Source organism: Antechinus flavipes, chromosome X (genome assembly GCF_016432865.1).
Source record: "Antechinus flavipes isolate AdamAnt ecotype Samford, QLD, Australia chromosome X, AdamAnt_v2, whole genome shotgun sequence".
Lineage (NCBI taxonomy): Eukaryota > Metazoa > Chordata > Mammalia > Dasyuromorphia > Dasyuridae > Antechinus > Antechinus flavipes.
Window position 1 is genome coordinate 38,010,439 of NC_067404.1, and position 22,910 is coordinate 38,033,348.

Genomic DNA, 22,910 nt, shown 5'->3' on the forward strand with positions numbered 1-22,910 from the left:
TTTCTTATTTTATCTTTAGAACTGACCTGGGAGATGGATGTTATTATTGGCCCCATTTGACATAAGAGACTATGGAAAGTAAGAAAGGCCATGTAAACTTGCCCAGAGTCATGCAGCTAGTAAGTGTGTGAGGTGGGATTTGAACTTGCTTCTTGCTGCCTCAGAATCCAGCTCTCTATCCACCATGACACCTGTTTGCCCTCCAAAGCTGGAAGAAATGATAAACCTAAAACCAATCTTTCTTCTCCCTTGTAGATTTTGCATCATGCTATGATGCCACCTCTAACCTCACCCCTCCATTTTCAGATGCCATTCTTATATTGGATGCCCAGAAAAAGAGGGTCTCACCAAACTTAGGTGGGTTCACACCTCCGGCATCCCAAAGAAATGAGGTTCTATGTTTAGAAATGTTTCTATACAAAGGAGTTCAAGGAATTCCTTTGGGAACCCAATCTTTCCATCAGTGATCTTTATTGGCAAAAGTCCTTTCTTCTTCATACACAATCAGTACCTCATTGGGGTGACAAAGGCTGGGCTCCTAGAGATCAAACTCTGAGTTGTCACCCAAGAGCCAACTTGGCTAAATGGGATACAGGCTAATCCCCAGAAGTCTAGAGACCCGGGACGATGGTTTTTTTTTTTCCCCCAGACATAACTACTGCCAAGGATAGCACTAAATTATAGAATCTTGTCTGTCTTCTTCATCAGGGAGATAGGTGCCCACAACTTTGGACCCATGGATCCTTAAGGCTCTGAGAAATATAACTAAGCATATTGCTGCCTGAGCTTGTCTTCCCTTAGTGGATAAGAGGTATACCTTTGCCTTCACCTAAAAAATGGGAATACTAATTCATGTGGTACCTAGCTCAGATGAGCAGCAAATGAGATAACATATGTGAGAACTTGACAAACCCTCAGGTGCTATATAAATATTGATTATTATTATCATCATTTACCCCAGCCATTGTAGATCTCTATCTAAGCCCTGGTCATCGAATGACCAAAGAGGTCATCAAAAGCCAGAATCTCTTGTTGTTGCTGCTCCGACAGCTAATTAAGTGGCCAGTAGCTGAGTTCATAGATGGCATGAAGACTGTCAGCTGTGTTTTATGATTGTAATGTTAATTAATTATGAGTGAATAATGAACTTTTATAGAGGTTATAGAATTTTCTTTCTTGAGAACCAGAATTAATCAGTGTTTTTCCAATTGATTTTAAATATAAATCAGGAGTGGCTTCAGTAAATTCTATAGCTTAAGTATTTAGAAAATGATCTCAGAGAAAAGGCATAATGAAGACAGGGACACTGTAGCAATAAGGCCCGTGTTCAGGGCTCCTCACCATTTTATTGTGTGTGTGAGCCAGGACAAGCCGATCAATCTGTAACCCTGGGGTAGTCACTACCTTTCTATGCACCTCAATTTCCACCCCTGAAAAATGAAAGGATTTGAAGTAGATGAGGAATACTTAACCTATGGATATGGGAGCTTATGTGCATGTTCATTTTAACTTTATTAAGTATATTTCAACATTATTGATTGACTTTGTAATTTGATGGTTTTTCTCCCCAACTATTTCAACATTATTGGTTAACTTATTAATCTGATGGGGTTTTTTTCCTATTTTATTGCATGTACAAATATTTTTTTTCTCAGAAGGAGCCCATAGGCTTTCCCAGAGTGCCAAAGAGAGGCCCATCCTGGAGAAAAGAATAAGGCCCATTGAACCAGATGAACTCTGAGCCCTCTGAGCCCTAAAAATTCTCCTGGGCCATCCCGTTCTAAATATTTTCTTAGGGAAACCTTCTCTTCTGATCTTTCTCCTTCATATCTGTGACTAGTACCAATTCTGAGGAAACTTGCTTTCAGGAGCCTTCTTTCCAAGATAGACACCCAAACAGACCTGACAGTGATGAGCAAAACAAAAACAAAAACAAAACTTAGGACAAGTGAGTCTCTTTCGGCTTCTGCAATCAAGTAAGAATCAATTGCTTCTAGGACACCCAGAAAACAAGAGGCTATAGAAGCAGCCTTCCTTCTCAGGCTAAATCCCCAATTTAGCCAGCTCAGAAATGTGCCAAGTTCTGTTCTGGAGTGCAGAACTCACTCTTTCTGTTCCTGGAATCCCAGCAGTGTAACACTGACAAGGTTTTTTGAAATTGCATTTTTCTTATGGACTCTGGTTAAGTGGCGCAGTTTTTGTTAATGGCCTTTCTCATCTATTCTGCTCGTTTATATTTCTCCCCAGACTTTCCCCCAATGCTTTGGGGGCATAACTAAGTACTCTAAAGAAGGTGGCTGGGTCCAGCCAAGCCTTTTGCCACCTTGATGCCATCCCCAGGCTCCTGACCTCTTGGATTCTGAACCTGGCTTTCACTCTGTCTCCATCTCAGATATAAAGTTTTTCTCTGTGTATCTGGCAATATCTATGAGCTGATGGACATCAAGAGAAGGGAAGTGGACTGAGCAAAGAAGCAAAGGGGATTTAGCCTGAGAAGGAAGGCTGCTTCTATAGCCTCTTGTTTTCTGGGTGTCCTAGAAGCAATTGATTCTTACTTGATTGCAGAAGCCGAAAGAGACTCACTTGTCCTAAGTTTTGTTTTTGTTTTTGTTTTGCTCATCACTGTCAGGTCTGTTTGGGTGTCTATCTTGGAAAGAAGGCTCCTGAAAGCAAGTTTCCTCAGATTCTTCACCTCATCCATGACCTGCCAAAAGGGATTCACAAAAAGCCATGAGAAATGTATGCCCTGATAACTCCCATAACTCTCTGAGACAAGTTGGCAAAAACTGATTCAATACTGCCTGATTTTCATGGGGAATTAACAAAATGATGGAAACAAAGGATTTTTTATACAAATATCTTTATTTTTCCATATCTGTATCTATATTCCCTGTGTACATAATGTATCTTTTCATTTATTAACCAAACAGATATTAAGTCAGGTGTCTACCATGTGCAATGCATTGTGCTAGGCACAACATAAAACAAGGAGCCCACCCTTAAGAAACTACAGTCTGAAGGATTATACTCAGCTGTCCTAGAGGATATTTTGTTCTATCTTGTTCTGACTCAGAGGAGAGAGACAGAGAAAGAGAGAGAGAGAAAAATACAGAGACAGAGACACACACAGAGAAAGAGTGATAGAAACAGAGACAGAGACACAGAAAAACAGATGGAGAGACACAAAGACAGAGAGACAAAAAAGAGGAGAGGAGGAGAGGGATTAGTAAAATACAAGTTTAAATTCTGCTTCAGACATTTACTAGTTTAAATTCTGCTTCAGATATTTACTAACTATATAGCCCTGAATCACTTAACCTCTTAGCCTCAGTTTCCTTATGTATAAAATAAGGATAATAGCTCCTACCTCAGAGTTTTTGTCAGTCAACAATTTAAGCACCCACTGTGTATTAGGCACTGGGCTAATTGCTGAGAAGATAAAGAAAGGCAGGAGATAGTTCTTTCAAGGAGCCTACAGTCTTGCAAACAATTTTGTGCCTAGAAAATCCAGATGGAGTAAATTGGAGATAGTTTCCGAGGGAAGATAGTAATATTAAAAAGGCTTCTTGTAGGTGGTGAGATTTTAGTTGGGACTTAAAGAAAGCAAGAGAAGCTTGGAAGGGAGGAGAGATAAGGAGGGAAGAGTATTACAGTCATAGGGGGTCAGCCAGCCAGGGAAAATACCTGGACTTGGGAGATGGAGTGTTTTGTTTGAGGAGCCACACGAAGCCTGAGTGCCACTGAACCGAGGAGGACATGGGGAGGTGGGGGGAGGGGACGAGGGCCATTAGGCATGAAACTATTTTTGTAAATAACTTTGCAAACTTTAGAGAACTATGCAGATGTTGTGTTATTATGAGATATTTGAACCAGAAGGAACCTTAGGAGCTATTCATTTTGCTGGTGAGAAAATGGAAGCAAATTCAGGTTCATTGATCTGTTCAAGTCTCATAACTGATTGATGACAGGGCAAGGTCTAGAATTCAGTTTTCCTGACTCCAGTTTCTGTGCTTTGGGGTGTTTTCCCACTTTCTCAGTGCTACTCTAAGTAAATTCAAGAGGCTGTGTGTGGAGACATATCATTGCTCAGAGAAGACCTGGAAACAGGAAGCTGGACCGTGCCCAGCCAGAGTGTGGCCCAGTTCAGGAAAAGCCGTCCGACCTTAGGTCAAAAAGTGACGTGGCAAGAGGGCAGAGGTTAGCCTGGTGTCATGCTTTGTAGAAGCCAGGAGATGAGGCTTCAATCAGATCCCCTCATTCAATCAAAATATCCACCAGAGAAGCACCGCGACCAGAGTGGTAACCCTATCATGGGACAGGCCCCAGTGCAATTCTTTGCTTTCCTTCTCTCACAACTCACCATCTCTCAGCTCACTGTCTTTGCCCTAGCTCTTCCTCATGCCAGCATATATTTCCCTTTGTGATTCAGATTAACTTCTACCTTCATCATGTGGTCTTTCCTGGTCCTACCCCACTGCTAGTACCTCCCCCCACCACCACTTACACTGTATATATTTTGTAAGTATGGAGTTCTTTGCTTGTTGTCCCCACCATTGAAATGTAAGTTTCTTGAGGACAGGGATCATATTTTGGCTTTTCTTTGAATTCCAAGGGCTTTGGCACAGTGCCTGACACTTACAAAAGCTTAATAAATGCATGTTGATTAATTGGCCATTATTTTCTCCCTTTCCTTGACTCAGATAATCTTACTCATTTTTTACTTTGGTTTTCTGTAGGGGGATGCCATGTTTAGCTGGTGTGTACTGTGAGGAAGCGGTAAAAATATACCATAGTTAGACTGCATGGCTCTGTGCAATCTCAGAGTGAATTTGTGTGATCCTTCAAAAGGGAAAGTAATATAAAGAACACAGAGGTTTGGCCTCAAGCGGTCTGGATTTGATTCCCACTCAGTCTCTTGGCAGCTGTGGAATCTGCCTGCCTCAGTTTCCTCATTTGTCAAATGGGGCTAACCATCCCTGCAGTACCTACTCCACAAAGTTGTTTCAAGGATTTGGTGAGATTTGGGGTATAGGATGATTGTTAAGCACAATTATTTCAGAATGAATGGATGAGAAATGATTATGTGCCTAGTATGATAGGTGGCATATGTTTGTGGAGGTGCCCATTTCCCTCAAATATCCATTAAACTCTGGCCAAAACAGACTTCCTTCAAAGAACATTTGAGGTCAGTGTGAGTGGCCATAAAACTTCACTTTCATTCCTGCCATTGAGGGATTGGAGAAAGTAGAGAAGTCACAGAGTTACTAAGTAAATGGATAGCAAGTAGGCCTGTGATTTCCTTGGTAAAGAGAAGTTCTGAAAGAAGAAACTATGCTAATGTGGGTGACACCCCATCAGCCTTCCAGAGTTACATGTGGACACAGAGATAGGAAGGGATTTGCTTGCTTAGATTCACATAGCCTGGATGTGTCAGCGACAGGACTTGAACCCGTGTCTTTTTGCCTTCATTCTCTATTCATTTGGCTTAGTGAAAGGAACTCTACGATATAAAGAGAAGAGCTCTATTGGCTACAGAAGTGAGGGCTGTTCCAACCTGGTACCGTGAGAACAAATTGCCTAAACTGTCTCAGGATTGGAGTCTGCCCCTCGTGGTCATGGGAGAGGAACACTTGCTGGGATCTGTTTTGATGGGAATCCTCCTCCTCCTAGGGGAACTAATCATAGTATCCATCTTTGCCTGAAAAATGGCTTAATCTTCTCTGGGCTTGGCACTGGGGAGGAAAGATTCTCTCTAGGGGAGAGTATTAACATACCTCAAAGACCAGCCAGCCAGAGGCCTTCCACAGGATATGTGACAAATGGTATTCTAGTCATTGCCCAGAATCCTCTAGGAATGGTGAGCCCTTATCTTCTAAGCAGCACTAGCAAATCTACCTCTCTGCAGCTTTGGCTGCTGCCACTCCTGTTTTGATCTTCTGGGGCCAAGCAGAATCCAGCTGATCCTTCCTTGACTTGAACTTGATCCCTTCAGACTTGAACACAGCTATTCTGGCCCCCTCGAGACTTCTTTTCTGCCAACTTCCTCTAACTGATCCCTGTTTTGAATGATCTGAAGACTTTCTTTCCATTTTCTCCCTGTTATTTCCCTTCTTTCTAACCACCGCTAATGAATGATCATTCCCTTATTTTCCCATCCCTATTTTCCTTCTTTCCAATGACCTTCCTGTTTCTTTCCCTCTATTTTCTTTCCCTCTCCCCCTGCTTTTTTCCTTGTATTTTGCCCCTTGACATCACCCTCATATATTTCACTTCCAATGTCTTTAGTTAGGATTCAGCTGGTTGCACAACTGGGCTTTGAGTCAAGATGGCCTGAGTTCAAGTATGACCTCAGATACTAGCTGAAGGACCCTTGACAAGTCGTTGTTTGACTCAGTTTCCTCAAAAGGATAATGGGGATTATTAGCCTCTACCTCACAGGGTTGCTGTGAGAATCAAATGAGATAATATTTATAAAGTGCTTAGCAGGTGCTATAAATATAAATATGTGCTAATAAATGATCATTCCCTTCTTTCCCCATTCCTATTTTCCTTCTTTCCAATCACCTTCCTGTTTCTTTCCCTCTATTTTCTCTCTCTCTTTCTGCATTTTTTCCTTCTTTCCAATCATTTTCCAATTCTCTTCTTTACATTTTCTTCCTTACTTTCCTTCTCTCCACCCATGAATTTTTCCTTCTCATTTTCTTCTTTCCAACCACCCTTCCATTCCCTTCCTTCCATTTTTCTTCTCTCCACCTCTCAATTTTCCTTTTTTCCTTCCTTCCAATCATTTTTGTTTCTTTCCCTCTATTTTCCTTCTCTCCATCTCTGCATTTCCCCACTTCTTTTCAGTCATTTTTAATTACCTTCCTCATATTTTCTCCCTTAATTTCCTTCTCTCCACTCATGAATTTTTCCTTCTAATTTCCTTCTTTCTTTCCAACCACCCTTCCACTTTCTTTCTCTCCACCTCTCAATTTTCCTTTTTTCCTTCCTTCCAATCATTTTTGTTTCTTTCCCTCTATTTGCCTTCTCTCCCATCTCTGCATTTCCCCCTTCTTTTCAATCATTTTTAATTACCTTCCTCAAATTTTCTTCCTTAATTTCCTTCTTTCCACTCATGAATTTTTCCTTCTAATTTCCTTTTTTCTTACCAACCACCCTTCTACTTTCTTTCTCTCCATCTCTCAATTTTCCTTTTTTCCTTCCTTCCAATCATTTTTGTTTCTTTCCCTCTCTTTGCCTTCTCTCCCATCTCTGCATTTCCCCCTTCTTTTCAGTTTTAATTACCTTCCTCATATTTTCTTCCTTAATTTCCTTCTCTCCACTCATGAATTTTTCCTTCTAATTTCCTTCTTTCTTTCCAACCACCCTTCCACTTTCTTTCTCTCCACCTCTCAATTTTTCCTATTTCCTTCTTTTCAACCACCTCTCCCTTTCCTTCTTTTTTTGTGCACCCCTGAATTTTCTCTCCTATTTCCTCCTTTCTTTTTGAAAATCAGTTCCTCCATTTGCTTCCTTCTATTTTCCTTCTTTGCATCCCCTGCATTTGCTTCCTCTCATTTTCTTTCTTTCTGATCAGTACCTTTTATTTTCTTCCCTGTCTTTGCTTCCTCTCCAATTACTGCCGTTTCTTTTCTTTACATTCAACTCCTCTTTTTACTTTCTTCCATCTTTCTTCCCCCCCATCTGCATTTCCTTCTTTAATTCCCTGCCTTTATAAAGCCGAAAGAGCAAATGAAGAGGCTAACCCATAGAAAATGGAAGGGTTCTTGCCAGAAATCTCCCTAGATGCTCGGTACTAACCAAGCCGGCAGGCTTCTCTTTGAAAAAAACACCTGCCTCCCAGCACACACCAGTGTTCCTTATCAAGGACATACACACATGTGGGAGTGAACTGGGCAATAGCTTCTTGTGAGAAGTACTGAAAACTGACTTGGATTGTTAATTGTTTCAGCCATGTTGGTTTAATAAGCCCCGGTGTGGGAGGGGGACCCGTCCTTTGCAGCAAGGGGAATGAGCCTGGAGATGTGCAAAGCATCTGGTCGAATGACTGCGTCACATTTGAAAAGCGCAAGAGAAAAGGGGGCAAAAAGGGAGCTGAGAAAATGACTGGGCTTTGACAGTGCTCAGAGTGAGGGACGCACTTCCTATTCGCATTTGCAAATCTGATTCTTCTTCTCCACGGCCCTTCTTTCTCCTGGAACACCAGGATGTAAATGTGCTTGAATCGTACATGGCAATTGCTAGAGGACAACCGGGGACCCGGCTAGCTTCTCGTACATGATTCCAGAGTCAGGGCAGGTTTTCCGTTGTGCGCTTGAGAAAAGAAGGGTGGGTGGAAGCAGAGGGAGACAGAAGGATCCTTCCCTTGTGGCTCCCAGAGGTGAGAAATTGGAGCCCAAGGAGCCACAAGTCAGTGATTACAAGAAGAGCAGTAAAGGTGAAGCGCTCTCCCGCTTGCTACGTCTTACCGCTAGCTCCCTCTAATCCCCAGGCTCTTCCTGGTCCCATGTTGCTGGGAAGAAGGATGGGGAAGCGGGCGGGTCTGGGGTTCGGAAGGACTGCACCACTGGGCCCCAAACGAGCAGTGCTCAGAAACCACTGGGTGGCAGGCTGCACGGCCTCCACTGACCTGTAGCTCGCCTTGCCGCAGTGCTTGCTTCTGCTAAAGCCGCTGTTGTTTCTGGGGCCAGTGAGGAGCCCTCCCGGGCCCTCAAGCCCTCTCTATTCAGTGCACTCCTCTAGAAGCGAATTTCCCAAAGGGTCCTGGAAAGCTGAGCCCCCAAAGGTCCCCTCACATCCCGTCTCAGCTCATCATCTTTTCCTCCTGCAGTGTTTCTTCCGGAAGAGGGAGGGGGAAGGGAAAGAGGAAATCTCTCTCTCTCTCTCTCTCTCTCTCTCTCTCTCTCTCTCTCTCTCTCTCTCTCTCTCTCTCTCTCTCACACACACACACACACACACACACACGAGGGGACAGGTCGGGGGAGAAAAGAGGGAAGAAATTGGCTGGATGGCTAGAGGCAGGGGAGAAAAGATGGGAAGAGAGGAGGAAAGATGCAAAAAGGGAGGAGAAAGATGGAAAGAAGAAAAATGCGGAGAGAAGAAACGGGAAGAAGGGATGAGAAGAAAAACGACAATGGAGGAGAGAAGAGGAGGGGGAAGAGAGGAAAGGAAAAGAGACAGGGAAATAGACGGAAAGGAAGAGGGAAGAAGAGAGGAGAAAGCAGAAAAGAAGATTATTCATTTTTCTTTGAATCACTGAACTTGTGTCTCTCCTCGGGAGAAAGAAGGGAGAAATCGAAAGGCTGATAGACAGGAAGGCAAATGAGGAGAAAATAAAGGGAAAAGCAAAGGAAGGGAGAAGGGAGAGGTGGGGAGTGGAAGGGAGATTCTAGGAGGGAAGGGAGGAGGGAAGACGAGAGAGGAGAAGGAAAAAAAAGGAGGAAGAGGAGGGAGAGAAAGGGGAGGGGGAAGGAGAGGAGAGGTGAGGAAGGAAGAAGGGAGGGGGGAAATGAGACGAACTGAGGTGAGGGAAGAGAAGGGGGAGGAGTAGAGAAAGACCTGGAAAGGAGGAAGAGGAAAGCAGGAGAGAGGAAAGGAAGAGAGAGGAGAGGAAACGAAAGGAGGGGATAGAAGGGGGCCTGGTGGTCGCACTCTTGGGTCCAGTGTCGGGGAGAGGGCCTGATCTGGCCCGAGGTCGGGAAGCGGCGGCGGCGGCAGCAGCTAGACGGCCAGGTCTTTTTACCTGTGGGAGCCCCTTGCCAAAGCTGCTGCTCGCCAACTTCGCCTGCGCGGAGGAGGGGGCCAGAAGTTGCTAGGACCCAAGAGCGAGAGCGAGAGAGAGAGAGAGCAGCTCCCCCCTCCCACCAGCCCCTTACCGCAAAGGGCGGCGTCGGAGGCGGGGGCGGAGGCAAGGAGGAGGGGGGCGGGCGGAGGGGGGCGGGGGCAGTACTGCCCTGGACCTGTTTGGTTTGGACTTGAGCTCAGAGCGTCGTCCAGAGCGGCACGGAGCGCGCGCCTGTGGCTCTGCCTCTGTCTGGGACTGGGCTTGCTGCTGCTGCTCCTGCTGCTGCTGCGTGCGTCCGTCTGTCTGCATGGTGTGTGCGCGCGCTCCGCGCGCTGTGTGTGTGTGTGCGCGTGTGTGTCCTCGAGGCCAAGGGGCCAGCGGCTGTGTCCTGCTCCTGCTCACTCGCTCGCTGGGTGCCTGGAGTGCTGGCCGCCCGCTGAGCGCTCTCTGCCTCTCTTTCTGCCTCTCTTTCTGTCTCTCTTTCTGCCTCTCCCTCTCTTTCTGTCTCTCTGCCTCTCTCTCCGCCTCGCTCTCTTTCTCCATCTTCTCTTTCTCTCTCTCTCTGTCGCTCTCTCTCTTTGCCACTCTTTTATTCTCTTTCTCCTTCTCCTTCTCTTTTTCCTTCTCTCTGCTTCTGTCTCTCTCCCTGCCCCGTTCCCTTTCTCTCTTTTCCTCTCTCTGCGTCTCTCTGTCTGTGTCTCTGTGTCTCTGTCTCTCGCTCTCCTATTCGCTGTCTCTCTCGCTGTCTCTCTCGCTCCCTCTTTTTCTGTGACTCCCCTCTGCCCGTCTCTGTCTGTGTGCGTGTGTTTGTGTGTGTGTGTGTGTGTGTGTGTGTGTGTGTGTGCGCCTCTCCATCTCCATTTCTGCGCGTCTCTGCTTCCCTCTCCCTCCCTCCTCCCCCCCCCCCCTCCCGGGGCCCGGGGGCGGCGCGCGCCTCGCCTCGCCTCCCCTCGCCCACCGCAGCTGCTGCTGCCGGCGCCGTCGCCTGTGGCTGCGTTGCGCTGCGCTCCGCTCCTGAGGAGTCCGAGCTCGTCTAGGGTGCGGGTAAGCGCAGCATGCTCGCTGCTGTTTTTTCTCTGAGCCTTCGAATCTGAGGCGCAGGTAGAGAGCAGCAGGGCAGCCGGCGGCGGCAGCGCCAGCGCGGCGGCGCTAACGCCAAGGCGGGCGGGAGCGGCGGCGGCGGCGGCAGCAGCAGCGGGGGGGGACCGGGCGGCCGCGAGGTGCTGGGGCTACTGGCCATGGCGGCTGCGATCGCCAGTTCCCTAATCAGGCAGAAGAGGCAAGCCCGCGAGCGCGAGAAGTCCAACGCCTGCAAGTGTGTCAGCAGCCCCAGCAAAAGCAAGGGCAGCTGCGACAAAAACAAGTTGAATGTGTTCTCCCGGGTCAAACTCTTTGGCTCCAAGAAGAGGCGGAGGAGAAGACCAGGTCTGGGCTAATTGATTTTATGCTTTAGCTTTGGGGCTTTGCGATTTCTTGTCAGAGACAGGCTCCCTTCCCCCGCCCTCACCCCCTACCCCTGCACTTGGATTCTCTTTGGTAGCTCAGCCTCCAAAGTATGGGCCTTTTTGGTTTTGGTATTTTTGTTTTCGAGGGGTTGTGTTTTTTTGTTTTTCATTGCCAGGCGGTGCGGTGCGGTGCGGTGTTTGCGTGCGTGCGTGGGAAGGCGATGCGTTCCTGGCCTCCTTCGTGACAGTTTCATGTTTGCTGCAGTGCAACTGTTGGTGGGGGGGGAGAGAGAGGAGGGGGAGAAGAGGGAAGGAGGCGAGGGGAGGAGGCGGGGGAGGAGGAGAGGAGAGGGAGGGGGAGGGAGGAGGAGAAATGAGGGGGGGAGAGGGGAAAAAGGAGGGGAGAGAAGCAACAGAGCCCAATCCAGGGGTCAGCAGGGCCCACCCGTAAACAGGGCATGCGGACTCCTTCGTGCGACATTACATGCGTATTCACATGTATTCCTGATAGGGCAGGGCTGTCATGGGGATGCCATAGAAATTTCAGTATGGAAGCTCGGTTTTGGCCATTTTCTCCCCCCCCCCCAATTCCCTTACTGTTCATATAAGAAAATCAGGGGGAATCCCGCTTTCCTCTTGTTCTAAACTGTGTTTCTGATCCTTCACCTGCTATCTCACACCCCAGGAGGCAGGGATTCCCCTTGCTTGGGTGTTTCGTTTCTTTTTATCATGTGGCGATGTCTTGAGGCACAGCTGTGGTGCAGCTTTGAAATCCTTGGGTTCCCCCCCCCCCTACACACACGCACACACATTCTGCATGTCCCTTAGCACAGAGCTAGCTGATTAAGCTGAGTAATAATTGAAGGCTGGGGAGAAGGAAACCTTGATTACCTACTTGTGCTAAGGAGGAAACCTGAAATTGGCAAATTGGGGTGCCTCTGGCCAGACCCAGGGCCAGAAAAGCATAGAACCAGTCTTCAGGGGTTTGGGGGAAAAGAGGGAGGGGGAGAAGTGATTTTTGCATATCTCTTGGTGTTAAGGGGAAGGCAATCTAGCCTTGGCGCAGAAGCCTTTTCTGTCAATTCTTAAGCAAAAGAAGTTCACTGGACCGTTTTCTTACGTTTAACAAGTGTAAATATTATTACAGAGAAAGCTACCTATCCATCTCCTGTCATTTCTATGCTTGTATCTTCTCCATACACATGCAGGTCTGGGCACATAGGAAATGGGCTTTTTGCATTTCCAAAGTGAAACATGCTTGTGTCATATAAGTCAGCATGAACATCTGATGTGCAAGATGCCTGGACTCTGAAAAGCAGATTTGGGTTCTTGTGATTTTTATGATTAAACCAGGGATGAGTTTGCAGTGAAGCCTATTGCATAATCATCTTACTCTTGGAAAAGGCTATTGGGTTCTGCTGTTTTGTGAGATTATTTGAAAATGCTTTATGAAATCATTTTGTATCCAGAAAAACAAAAGCCAGGCTGGCGTCACTGCATCTTTTGACCTGTTAGTAATATGCATGGGCCTCTGAGAAGGCTGTTTTAATTTAAAATTGATAACTGCCTGCATTCTGCCCTCTCCTTTTCTCTTGCTCTGTTTCACCTAAGCCCCAGTGGATAATTACAAGTTCTTTGATTCCTCTCTGGTTGTGTGTGTGTTTATTTTATTTTATTTGTTTTTTTGTTTATTTGAATTGAAGTAGTTGGGTAGGAAATCTCAATTCATGTGTCTTTTGGTCCATGACTAGCAAGCAGCTCTAAATTATCTTTGTAGTCCTCCTTTTCCTCCCGTATGAGAAATTGCACCTTGTTAAAAAGGTAGAATACATTGTTTTGCAGCACATCCTTAATCTACAATGAACCAGGGAGGTGCTTTTTAAGCCTGGTGACACACTGTTCAAATTGTAGACACCGTAAGCAGCTTTGATGTTCTCGCCTACATTACAGTGTCGAAAGCCATGTTTAATCATGTTAGAAATTGATTTTGAAACTTGTCGATTTTCGTCTCCAGCAGGACGCCTCTGTGGCGATGTATTCTGTCGTAGTTGACGCAGAATGTTCTAGAGCTGCCCTGTGAAATCAGGGATGATGCAAGTCCGTGTTCACATATTAGCAATTAACCTGATGATTGCTTTATTTACAGAGCCCCAACTTAAGGGTATAGTTACAAAGCTATACAGCAGGCAAGGATACCACCTGCAGCTGCAGGCAGATGGAACAGTTGATGGGACAAAAGAAGAAGACAGTACCTACAGTAAGTGTCTATAGAATAAATAAATAGTAGATTACCTTGGTGTGTTTGGTGAAATATTGTTCGTTCTCTCCACCTCCATCAGCTCATTTTGTCATTTCCAGAAATGGATGGCAACATTCTCACTGTACTGTCCTGTTTTTTGATATATATGTGAATATATATATTATTATTAAAGAAGCAGAGCACACACACACACACACACACAGGCGCGCACGAACACACACACACACACACACACACATACAATTAAAACAATGACCTATAGGAAATAATGTTGACACCCTCTGAAAAGCAATCCAAATGTCATCTCCATGGCAATCTCAATAGGTTTATGGCTGTCCTTTGGATTTTATTACATTTTCCCCACAGAAAATTTACTCACCCACACGCAGAGCCTGAAATAGAATGTTTTTTCCCCTCTTAAGAGGGGTCTGATCCTAAGAGAGTAGAGTTGTTACATGTCATGAAAAATCATCATTGCTACAGAGCATTCATAATTTTTTTCTTTTGATAACTCATACACTAATTGAAATCAGATGACTTGGGAGATCTTAGATGATGATGCAATTTAGTTTCTTCTTTCTCAACCAGAATTTAAGCGAAGGCCAAAATGGAGATTAAAATGGTGAACCAAAAGGAAATATTTTTAAAATGACATTGTTATACTGTCATGTGTAACACCTGAAATCCTGGTTTGCAAAGATACATTATCCTTAATTATACATGCTTTTTTTACATGGGAGAAGAGCAAAAAAAAAAAAAAAAGCCCAGTGAAAGCTCTTATTTGAATGATTATAATTCATATTATGCCATTATTTGCACTGACTCATTAAATTAGCTACAACATTATTATGATGTAGTCTCAGAATGTGCCTTGTATTTTCCTCAATTCGTACTGCCTCAGAAATGCTTGGTAAACATCAAGCTTGGTTAGGAACATAGCCCGCAAGAGCAGATATGGTTTCTATTTTCTCTGCTAATGAGTGCTCAGCTCCATCTTTAGAGTAGAATTGCCCCTTGACAGCAAGCCCAAAGAGAAGGGTCCCAGTATAAGGTGTTAATAAATCCTTTAGTGATGTCTCCTGAGCAGATGCCCAAGAGCAGACTGCAGAGAGAGCTGCCATCACCTACCCTCAAAGCAGCCTCTTCTGATGCCAGGAATGGGAAAAATCCTTAATAATCACTTGAATTACTGCTTCACAGCAAGCTACGTTATTGTCGTTAATATTAACGTATATGTGACCAGCAATATCCTAGTGAACAGCCTTTAATTTACATCTACCTGTCATTTGCATCACTGACCAGTTCTCAGTGATGTGTAAAGCTGAGTTTTAGTTTCATCATTTTTTTTTCAAGGATGTTAATGGATAGAACATCATGATCATAAAATAATACTGTGCACCTACCAGAATTTGAACAATGCTCTGATAGGAGAACTGTTCATTGGAGAGGTATATCTGACTGCATATGAAAATCAGGAACTTCTACTGCAGAAAGGAAGGCTTATTCCTGTTTTAGATATTAACTGACCACACCCAACCTCAAGGTCTCACCCAATTTTATCTTCAGCACCTTCTCTAGCTTCCATATAGAAAACAGTTATTCTGAATTCATTGTTCACATGTGTGTGGTTTTTATTTTTAAGGAAATAAAAAAAAATTGACTCATTTTTTATGCTTTATAAAGACTGATAAACTTAATTCAATCCATAATACATTTACTAAATTTTTTTTCTAAGTATAACAGTTATGTTTATTCAGACAGTCAAAGCTCCATCCCTGCTTTGATTTGCTATGGGGTTTTAATCGAATGCATCTGGTTTATATGGTACCATTTGTGCTCTTCATTTCTCCAATATGTGCGCCTCTTTTTTCCTCTCTTTTCTTTTTTCTTTTCTTTTCTTTTCTTTTTTCTTTTCTTCCTTCCTTCCTTCCTTCCTTTCTTCCTTCCTTCCTTTCTTTCTCTTTCTCTTTCTCTCTGCTGTCTTTAATTTTAATTAAATCTTTGACCACATTTTAAACATTAAAAATTGGAACATTTTAAACAACTGTATTATACAAAAGAGCCTAATGCCCCAGCTCACTCTTTTTTTAGGCGTGTTGAAGCTATCAGCAGCAGTCCAACGAGGTAGTAGCTATTGGCACACCGTGACACGGCACCTTGAACATCTCACAGGAACAGCACCAGAATAAGGAATAAAGGTGTTGGACATAGCATTGATTGCTAAAGTGACCAGGGGCTAGGAAATCTAACCCCCCCAGTGTCTCCATTTAATTTTTTAAAGGCTATTTTGTGCCTAAAGTGATCTTTAAGAAAAAAATATAATTAAGTGATAAAAAATAAAAATGTTTTTATAATCAATCATGTTCTTTTTCCTCAAAAAGGACAGAAGAGATACAGAATTACAGAATTATTCCTTGAAATATTTATAACTTTCTCATCAAAAGTTTTTTAAATGCCTCAAGCAAACATATCTTTCTATTCCTGTTTTATTAATATAGTCTGTTTTATTAATATAGTCTGTAATTATGTGCTTATGGAATTTTATTTAGTTTTCTCTCTTTACTATCTTAGTGAGATATTTAATTTTGATTGGTTTTCTGTTATTGGTCGTTCTGACATGCTAGGCCAAAGGCATGATTAAGCAAATTGGTGTTCCTCACACTTGCCCGAGTCTATTTATTTATTTCTAAGATACGTGTGGGTATCACACATTTAAGCTCCCATAACATAGATTCATTACAGTGGTAAATGTCAGTCCAATAAAATTCTCATCATGAGAACATCAGCCTTTATAAATTATGTATTTTCCCTTGAAAAGGAAGAGACGATAGGCGGTTCATGGAAACTGCTTTAATGTAACAGCTTTGGGAGCAATGATGGCTATTTTTCTCAGAAGAATATTTTGCACTCAGAAGAATATTTCCCTTCGAAAGTTCAAAAAGACATCTGTTTTAAAGTTATAAGGACACCACATTTGTTGAACCTGTCATCATTTCCTACCTGTATGAAGAGACTTTTATTATTTTTGCCTTCAAGAAATTGACCAATTTAGCCAAACTGACAAGTACGAGAATACATTGAGTTCTGTGGGATGATAAGCTATATTTATACAGAGAAAGGGCTGTTTCTGTAGCTCACATGAAGCTAAATCACCATCTCCAAAATGAGAGAAATTTGCCTCCTTTTTATGAAGAGAAATCAGAGAGAACAGGTATATCATATAGTAACTTTCCATTCCAGTCTATGACTCAAGTCAGCAAAGAGAGTTAAGAGATTTAATGACTTTGTCTTAGTTTCCTAAATAAAATTCATTAGCTTTGATTGATAGTATGTTTCAATTCATGTTATAGCTTCATAAAGAAGAGTTTTTCTCTTGCAAAAAGAGAATGGAGAAAGATGTTGATACTCTACCTCCTACCTGAGATGCTCAATTTTGTATTGTGATCCAAACTAGCCTCCTTATTTTAAAAAGGTTTTTAACCAACTAAGCCCAATTAATGTCTATCCCTAGAAGAAAACAGTGACAAAGGGAGAATTTTAACAAGCTCTTTCTTTCCCCTTTTGTTATTGTTGATTCATTTTTGTTGGGTTTCCACGGATATTTGTGTTATTGGGTAAAAAAAAAAAAGAAAGTAAAACTGAAGATTGTAATACACAATCATCCCTTTCATTTGGGGGTCAGTTCATTAGCCTGTTTTGTGGCTCATCGTGTTCTTTGGAGTCTTCTTCCCAATTTCACCTCTCATTAAAAACCTGAAGTGCACAGTAGGTGAGATTAGGGAGGTGAAAATCAAATATGCCCATTTTTGTGCTTACAAACAGTGGCATGAGGAGTAAGGAGGTTATGGCTCTCCAGCAAAACTGAAGAGACTGAGCCTTTTTTCAGGGTGTCTCTGTCCCCTTTGGCAATATGAAAATTGGATTTTGACATATTTTGGTACCTTCTTAGCCTAGGACTCTAGACCTTACAGTAAGGTCCTAATGTGGGTGGGCTGGGGAAAACTTTAGGTCCTCAGCATTTTGTGACCATGGCCCCTTTAAATAATATAATAGTCTTGCTGGTGATAAAACTATGCCATTTTCCCTTGGCATTAGTGATCATCAATCAACAACTGCACAAGGGACCAGCATCCCATTATATAACATATGCACATATCTGATATAGACCAAGCCGCAGGGATGTGTGTTGCATTGTCAAATATAGCATGAGCTACTGGCTTACAGGCTGTGTCACACAACAGAAGGGCACCGCTTTTAATATGAGTAGTGAATGGGGTGCCATCAGTGACATGTGGTGCGAACGCTTATATTTTGAACTGTACAATATGTCCTAGCTCCTCATCAGTAACACCCTGAATTTAAGTGAAAAATCCAGGAGAGATTCACCAAAGAAAATCCCTGTAGCTTTGTGAATTTCTCCTGTGGGTGTACTCCAATGATCAGGGTTGGGAATGTTGGGGCAATATGTATATTGAGACAGGAGAAGCCAGCTCCTCCCCCTTGGGGGGACGCCGCACTTCCTTCGGTAGGCTCCCAGTAACCATCTCTTCTCAGGAGCACTCCCTGACGATCTTCGGCAAATATCCACGGTGAGAGGAAATCGATAATGCTGGTCCTTAATGTCTTGAAAGGAAGGTGCACGGACTGCCTCCAAAATATTCTCTTGCAAGCACTATGTTTAAAAAATGTACTGTTATATTTTTATTCACAGTGTGGGAGTGAGTAGACAGCTGGTAGGGGGAGGACGCCCACCGGTTTCCTTCAGTGAGTGGTGTGCGATTGTGAGCAGAGTCTGGGTGTAGGTTTCACACAGTAAAACCTACTAACGGTGAAATACAATGTGGGCCTCTTTCTCACCAGCTGCCTGCCCGCTTGCTCCTACTCTGCAAGTAAAAATAAAATAAACCCAACCAGAGCCCAGTGTTTCCAGTAGAAATAAATGTAAAATGTCTGTGACCTTTGCTACTTCCCAATGGCAAGGCTCGGGGTAAACAACCCTTGCCCATCTGAAGATTTAGTTCCTTTAAGGAAGACTACCCCGGGAATGTTTCAGGGCAAATGGACATTTTAAATGGCTGGAAATAGGCAATTTAAAAATAAAAGGGTTGGAACATACTATTCCAAGAGTTGCTTAATGCTATAATTCTCAGCATTTTGCCAGACCGGCAGCATTAACCTGATGGTCCCTTTGCATTCCCTCAGCAGGCTCAGACAGATGTTTAGACTGTGCTATGTATGTTTAAAACAGTACAGGATTATGTATTTATATGTAACCCTCAAATAAGCACCGTGGTCTGTTTGATCCCTGTTGCATCTCTTCCTAGCCGTCTATAACTCCTAGCATTACTTGGCTCTTTACCATTGCAAAAGAGAAACATCTTGGATTAAACATGTAGTCTAGTTTTTGAATTTTCTTCTGCCCCCACTCATTCATTTGCAAGATTCTTTGTGAAAACAGGAAACCTTCAAACAAACTTCTTTCCTGAACGATGCCAAACCTCTGGAAGAAAAAGGAATAATTCCATCAAAAAACCTAGGGATTTGTGTGTCAGGAGGGCATTTTATCTGTTCAGGTTGCCGTGTTAGCCTGCACGCACACACACAATGTAAGGCATTTAATTTGCCTGTTTTTAAAAATGGAATGTAAAACTAATAATTACGTGTGCGTATACATATATAAATATTTATTTAATGTGTCAAAAAGGAGTTATCAATCACATCTATTGTAATAATGAGAGAGAAAGCAAAGGAAAAATACAAAATGGAGGGAAGAAAGGCAGAATGAAGTTGAGGAAAGGAGGACCAAAAGATGTAGGAAAAGGAGAGGAAGAGAAACATAGAGCCTCCTTTGGTTCTGCAATATTAGTAGATGGTAACCGCATATCTGCAGTGCAGGGCATCAGGGTACTTTGCTATGCGCTCAGTAACTCCATAACAGATGAAAACAGCCTTCTCTACCCTGGGAAACAGCTTGTCTACTTTTATTTTCAAACTTCAGAATTTATTTTTGAAATAAGCTTTATTTTCCCATGGAATTTTGAGGGTGTAAGATATCTATAATGAAATGAATTGGATTTTAGAAATTGAATTTGGAAGAGGTGGTCAGTGAGCTAGCTAAGCCTGAAAGTCCTTCTTAAATTATTATGTCTTCTCATCTTGCTTAAAAGATTCAGGTAGCCTAATTCCATAGTACTGAAGCCTCTGTTGGAAACTGATTTTATTTCATTGTTACAAGCCTTTGATTACTCCCTCAAATCAATTGTAGATTGGGGGTATAATATCTAATGGGTCCAAACCAAAACTAAGCCAGTAGCCATAGCAGCCCATGAAAAGGAAATTTGATAATCTGGGAATTACTTCTCAATAGAGGCAAAGGAAACGCTCCACCCTCACCTTGGAGATGTCAAAAAACAGCTTTTTTGGGGGGGACTTATATTCTTTAACCATCACTAAAAGGTTTGGCCACATGTACATACTGTTTGGGTTTTTTTCAAAATACAAATGGAAATTAAGTGTTCTGATTCCTGCCAGTAGGCTTTCCAGTTTTCCTAGCAATTTTACTCTTCCCCCCAATTAGAATCTCTAGGATTTTGGAATGCTACAATGTATTTTTTGTTTCCTTATTGGAGAGAAAGAGACTAAATACTTACCAATTGGGAAAAAAAGATTGTGTCCTCGACAGGTGCATCTTCCATAGGAAAGCATCTGCTTTTGTAGATTGGGACAATCTATGTATAGTGAAGACAAACTGTTTTTTTCTTGTTTATCTGTATGGAAGTAATGGTTGTAATATTTTGTTTTTTTCCCATCTCAGCACTGTTTAACCTCATACCTGTGGGGTTACGGGTGGTGGCCATTCAAGGAGTTCAAACAAAATTGTATCTGGCGATGAACAGCGAGGGATACCTGTATCCATCGGTAAGTTGTATAGTGTGTATGCATGTGTACCGTGTTAATATGTATGGTAATGATGAGAGAATCAGAGATGGAGGGTACCTTAGAGAAAATCTAGTTCAACGTCTTTATTTGAGAATTAAAGAAACCAAGACCCGGAAAGGATAAATTCTTTTGCCTCAGGTGACACAGATAACAGATAGTTGAGGCAGCTTTCAAACCCAGGTATTCTGGCTCCAAATCCAGTATTCTTTCAATTATTTCATGTTTCCTCCAGAAAAATTAAAAGAAGTCCCTTGACTGCTTTTGCTCCAATGTTTCCCACTGTCACCGGCCGCTAGCTGGCATCTTAGAGGGATGCTGCATTAGGCAAAGCGTCAGACTAAAAATTCATGTCAGATAACATTAAAATACAACATTAAAAATACTCATCGGCACTGCAGGGAAAATTGGCCTTGATAGAAATTGAACCTTTGTATAGAAAAATTGAGACTTAGGGGAAAATCATCAATACATCAGCATTAATCATTCGAAGGTAACACTGTCTCTCCCAAATTGTTGAGGTAGCAACCTTGAATTTGACATTGCTTTGGCCCTTAAAGTCCTGAACAATGCAGGTTCTGGACCTGTAAAGCTGAGCCAGTTTCTGTTTATTCCTTTAGAAGAGAATGGGATTTCCCTCCCTCTCTGATCACCTCCAGAACATATTATTCGGATGTTTTATTTGCTCTCTGTGATTCAAGTTGAATGCCATGGGAATCTCCTTCGATAGTGTTCAATATTCTGTCTTTCCATCAAACATGTCTCAACCACTCCAACAGAGACCAGTTTAGCCTTCTAAGTGTATATAGTTGGGGAGGGGGAAGGGGGGGTATGCAGGAAATAGGGAAGTCTTTTTAAATTTACAAATGTTTGGAATAAAAATGCACTCTGATACTTATAACCCTGGGTCCAGGTTAGGGTTTTGGGGTTTTGCCCATTTTGGCAAGGAATTGTTAATAAATATTAATCAAAAATAAAAAAGCCTAGGCTAAATGTCACCATCTTAAATCAGGGTGCCAACAACATAAGGCTACAGATTATATATGCAGAACTAAGGTCACAATGCTGGCACATAGAAGTCATAATGTCAATATTAGCTGTTACTAGTATTGTTGTTACCATTTATTATTATTGGTAAACTAATTTCTAAGAAAGGGAATAACCTATAACTTTATAATCTTAGATATTTCAGAAATTACATAGAAATTAAATCTCTCACCATACCTCAAAATCTTTTGCTTAAATATTTTTTCTCTGATATGACTTAGGGCAAATTTCTTATTAGCCAATCAGAAATACATGGTGACTTCAGTGTCCTAATTTTTTTTTTTTACTTCACTTGAGTTCACTAAGGTAGAGAAGCTGTAGGAACCCAGAATCATGAAAATGTCCCAATTTGTAGAAAAACTTCCCAGAGCCATGCTTTTATTTTTTTTTTCTCTTAAACCTTATCATAAAACAGCTATTGCCATGGCCTTATGATTGCTGTGAATATATTTAGCTAAGCAAAGGGGAAGAGTCTGTAGCAAACTTCCAAAATATGTCTCTCTGTTATGATAGTTTGGGCTATCCTCACAATGGGAGTGGAAAGTGGTCTATTCGGTGGTATTTGTGTGTTTCCTTAAGGCCAATTAGCCTTATAATAACTGGTTTTAGCTTTCCTCGCTTTGATGGACAGGATGCCAAACCGGACGTGAAAATAGGTACGTTTTTTTGGTTTTGGGTTTGTTTTTTTTTTTTTTTTTTTTTTTTTGTTTTTTTGTTTTTTTGATGATGCAGTAATTTTTTCCTGAAACATATTCAGGATTCATGTGCAAATGAAATATCCTGGACTTGATTCTAAGAAATAAACCTCAGCAGATATAAAATACTTTGGGGAATGGAAAATGAGGGGCTAATGTAGAAAAGGAGCCCCAGCACAATAAAATTTAGTAGCTTAGGGTGGGTGGGAGGAGAAGGGAATCAAAGATATCTACCTAGCACCTCCTCAGTTGGGAAGAAGGCAGCTCTTGACGGTATGTGGGCAAACTCTTAAGGGGAGGAAATGGAGAGAAATATCACACAAGAAAGCTGGAAATTAGTCTTTAGCACATCATCTGGCAAATAGTAAGTGTTTAATAAATGCTTATTCCCCCTCCTTTCCTGCCTCCCTCCCCATCTCCTCATTTAAGAATGTTTCTTGGATAGCCCTAGTGAATCACATAGGTCATAGAGATAGTTGCCAGAGAGTTTCAGGCACTTTAGGGATCTGAGTTCTAGAACAGATTAGAGGGAAGCTAGAAGCATTTGGGGCAAATGCTCTATCTGTGAGATGATTTTGAAAAGACATTCAAACCCTTTGCTGGCTCATCACAGCCAAAAAGAGGTCCAGATAGACCATAGGATTGAGCCAGCTCCTATGTGTTAATCTGGAAAAGAGAGAGTTGAAGCACAGGCCTTCAGAAAGGGGGAAAGATTGAACAACAGTTCTTTTTCTGTAAAA

The 22,910-nt window shown here is 42.6% G+C and overlaps 1 protein-coding gene across 7 annotated transcripts in view; it reads left to right on the forward strand.

The window, feature by feature from the left end:
- Positions 1-22,910, forward strand: part of FGF13 (fibroblast growth factor 13) — a 532,490-nt gene that overhangs the window by 400,254 nt on the left and 109,326 nt on the right. For 6 of the 7 annotated variants that reach the window (XM_051968480.1, XM_051968484.1, XM_051968481.1 and 3 more), the window contains 2 exons: positions 13,379-13,489; positions 20,307-20,410. In XM_051968480.1, the coding sequence (XP_051824440.1) occupies positions 13,379-13,489; positions 20,307-20,410 (215 nt within the window). Of the gene's footprint in view, positions 1-10,975; positions 11,213-13,378; positions 13,490-20,306; positions 20,411-22,910 lie in introns of those variants that run through there. The other variant, XM_051968483.1, reaches the window with a different exon arrangement.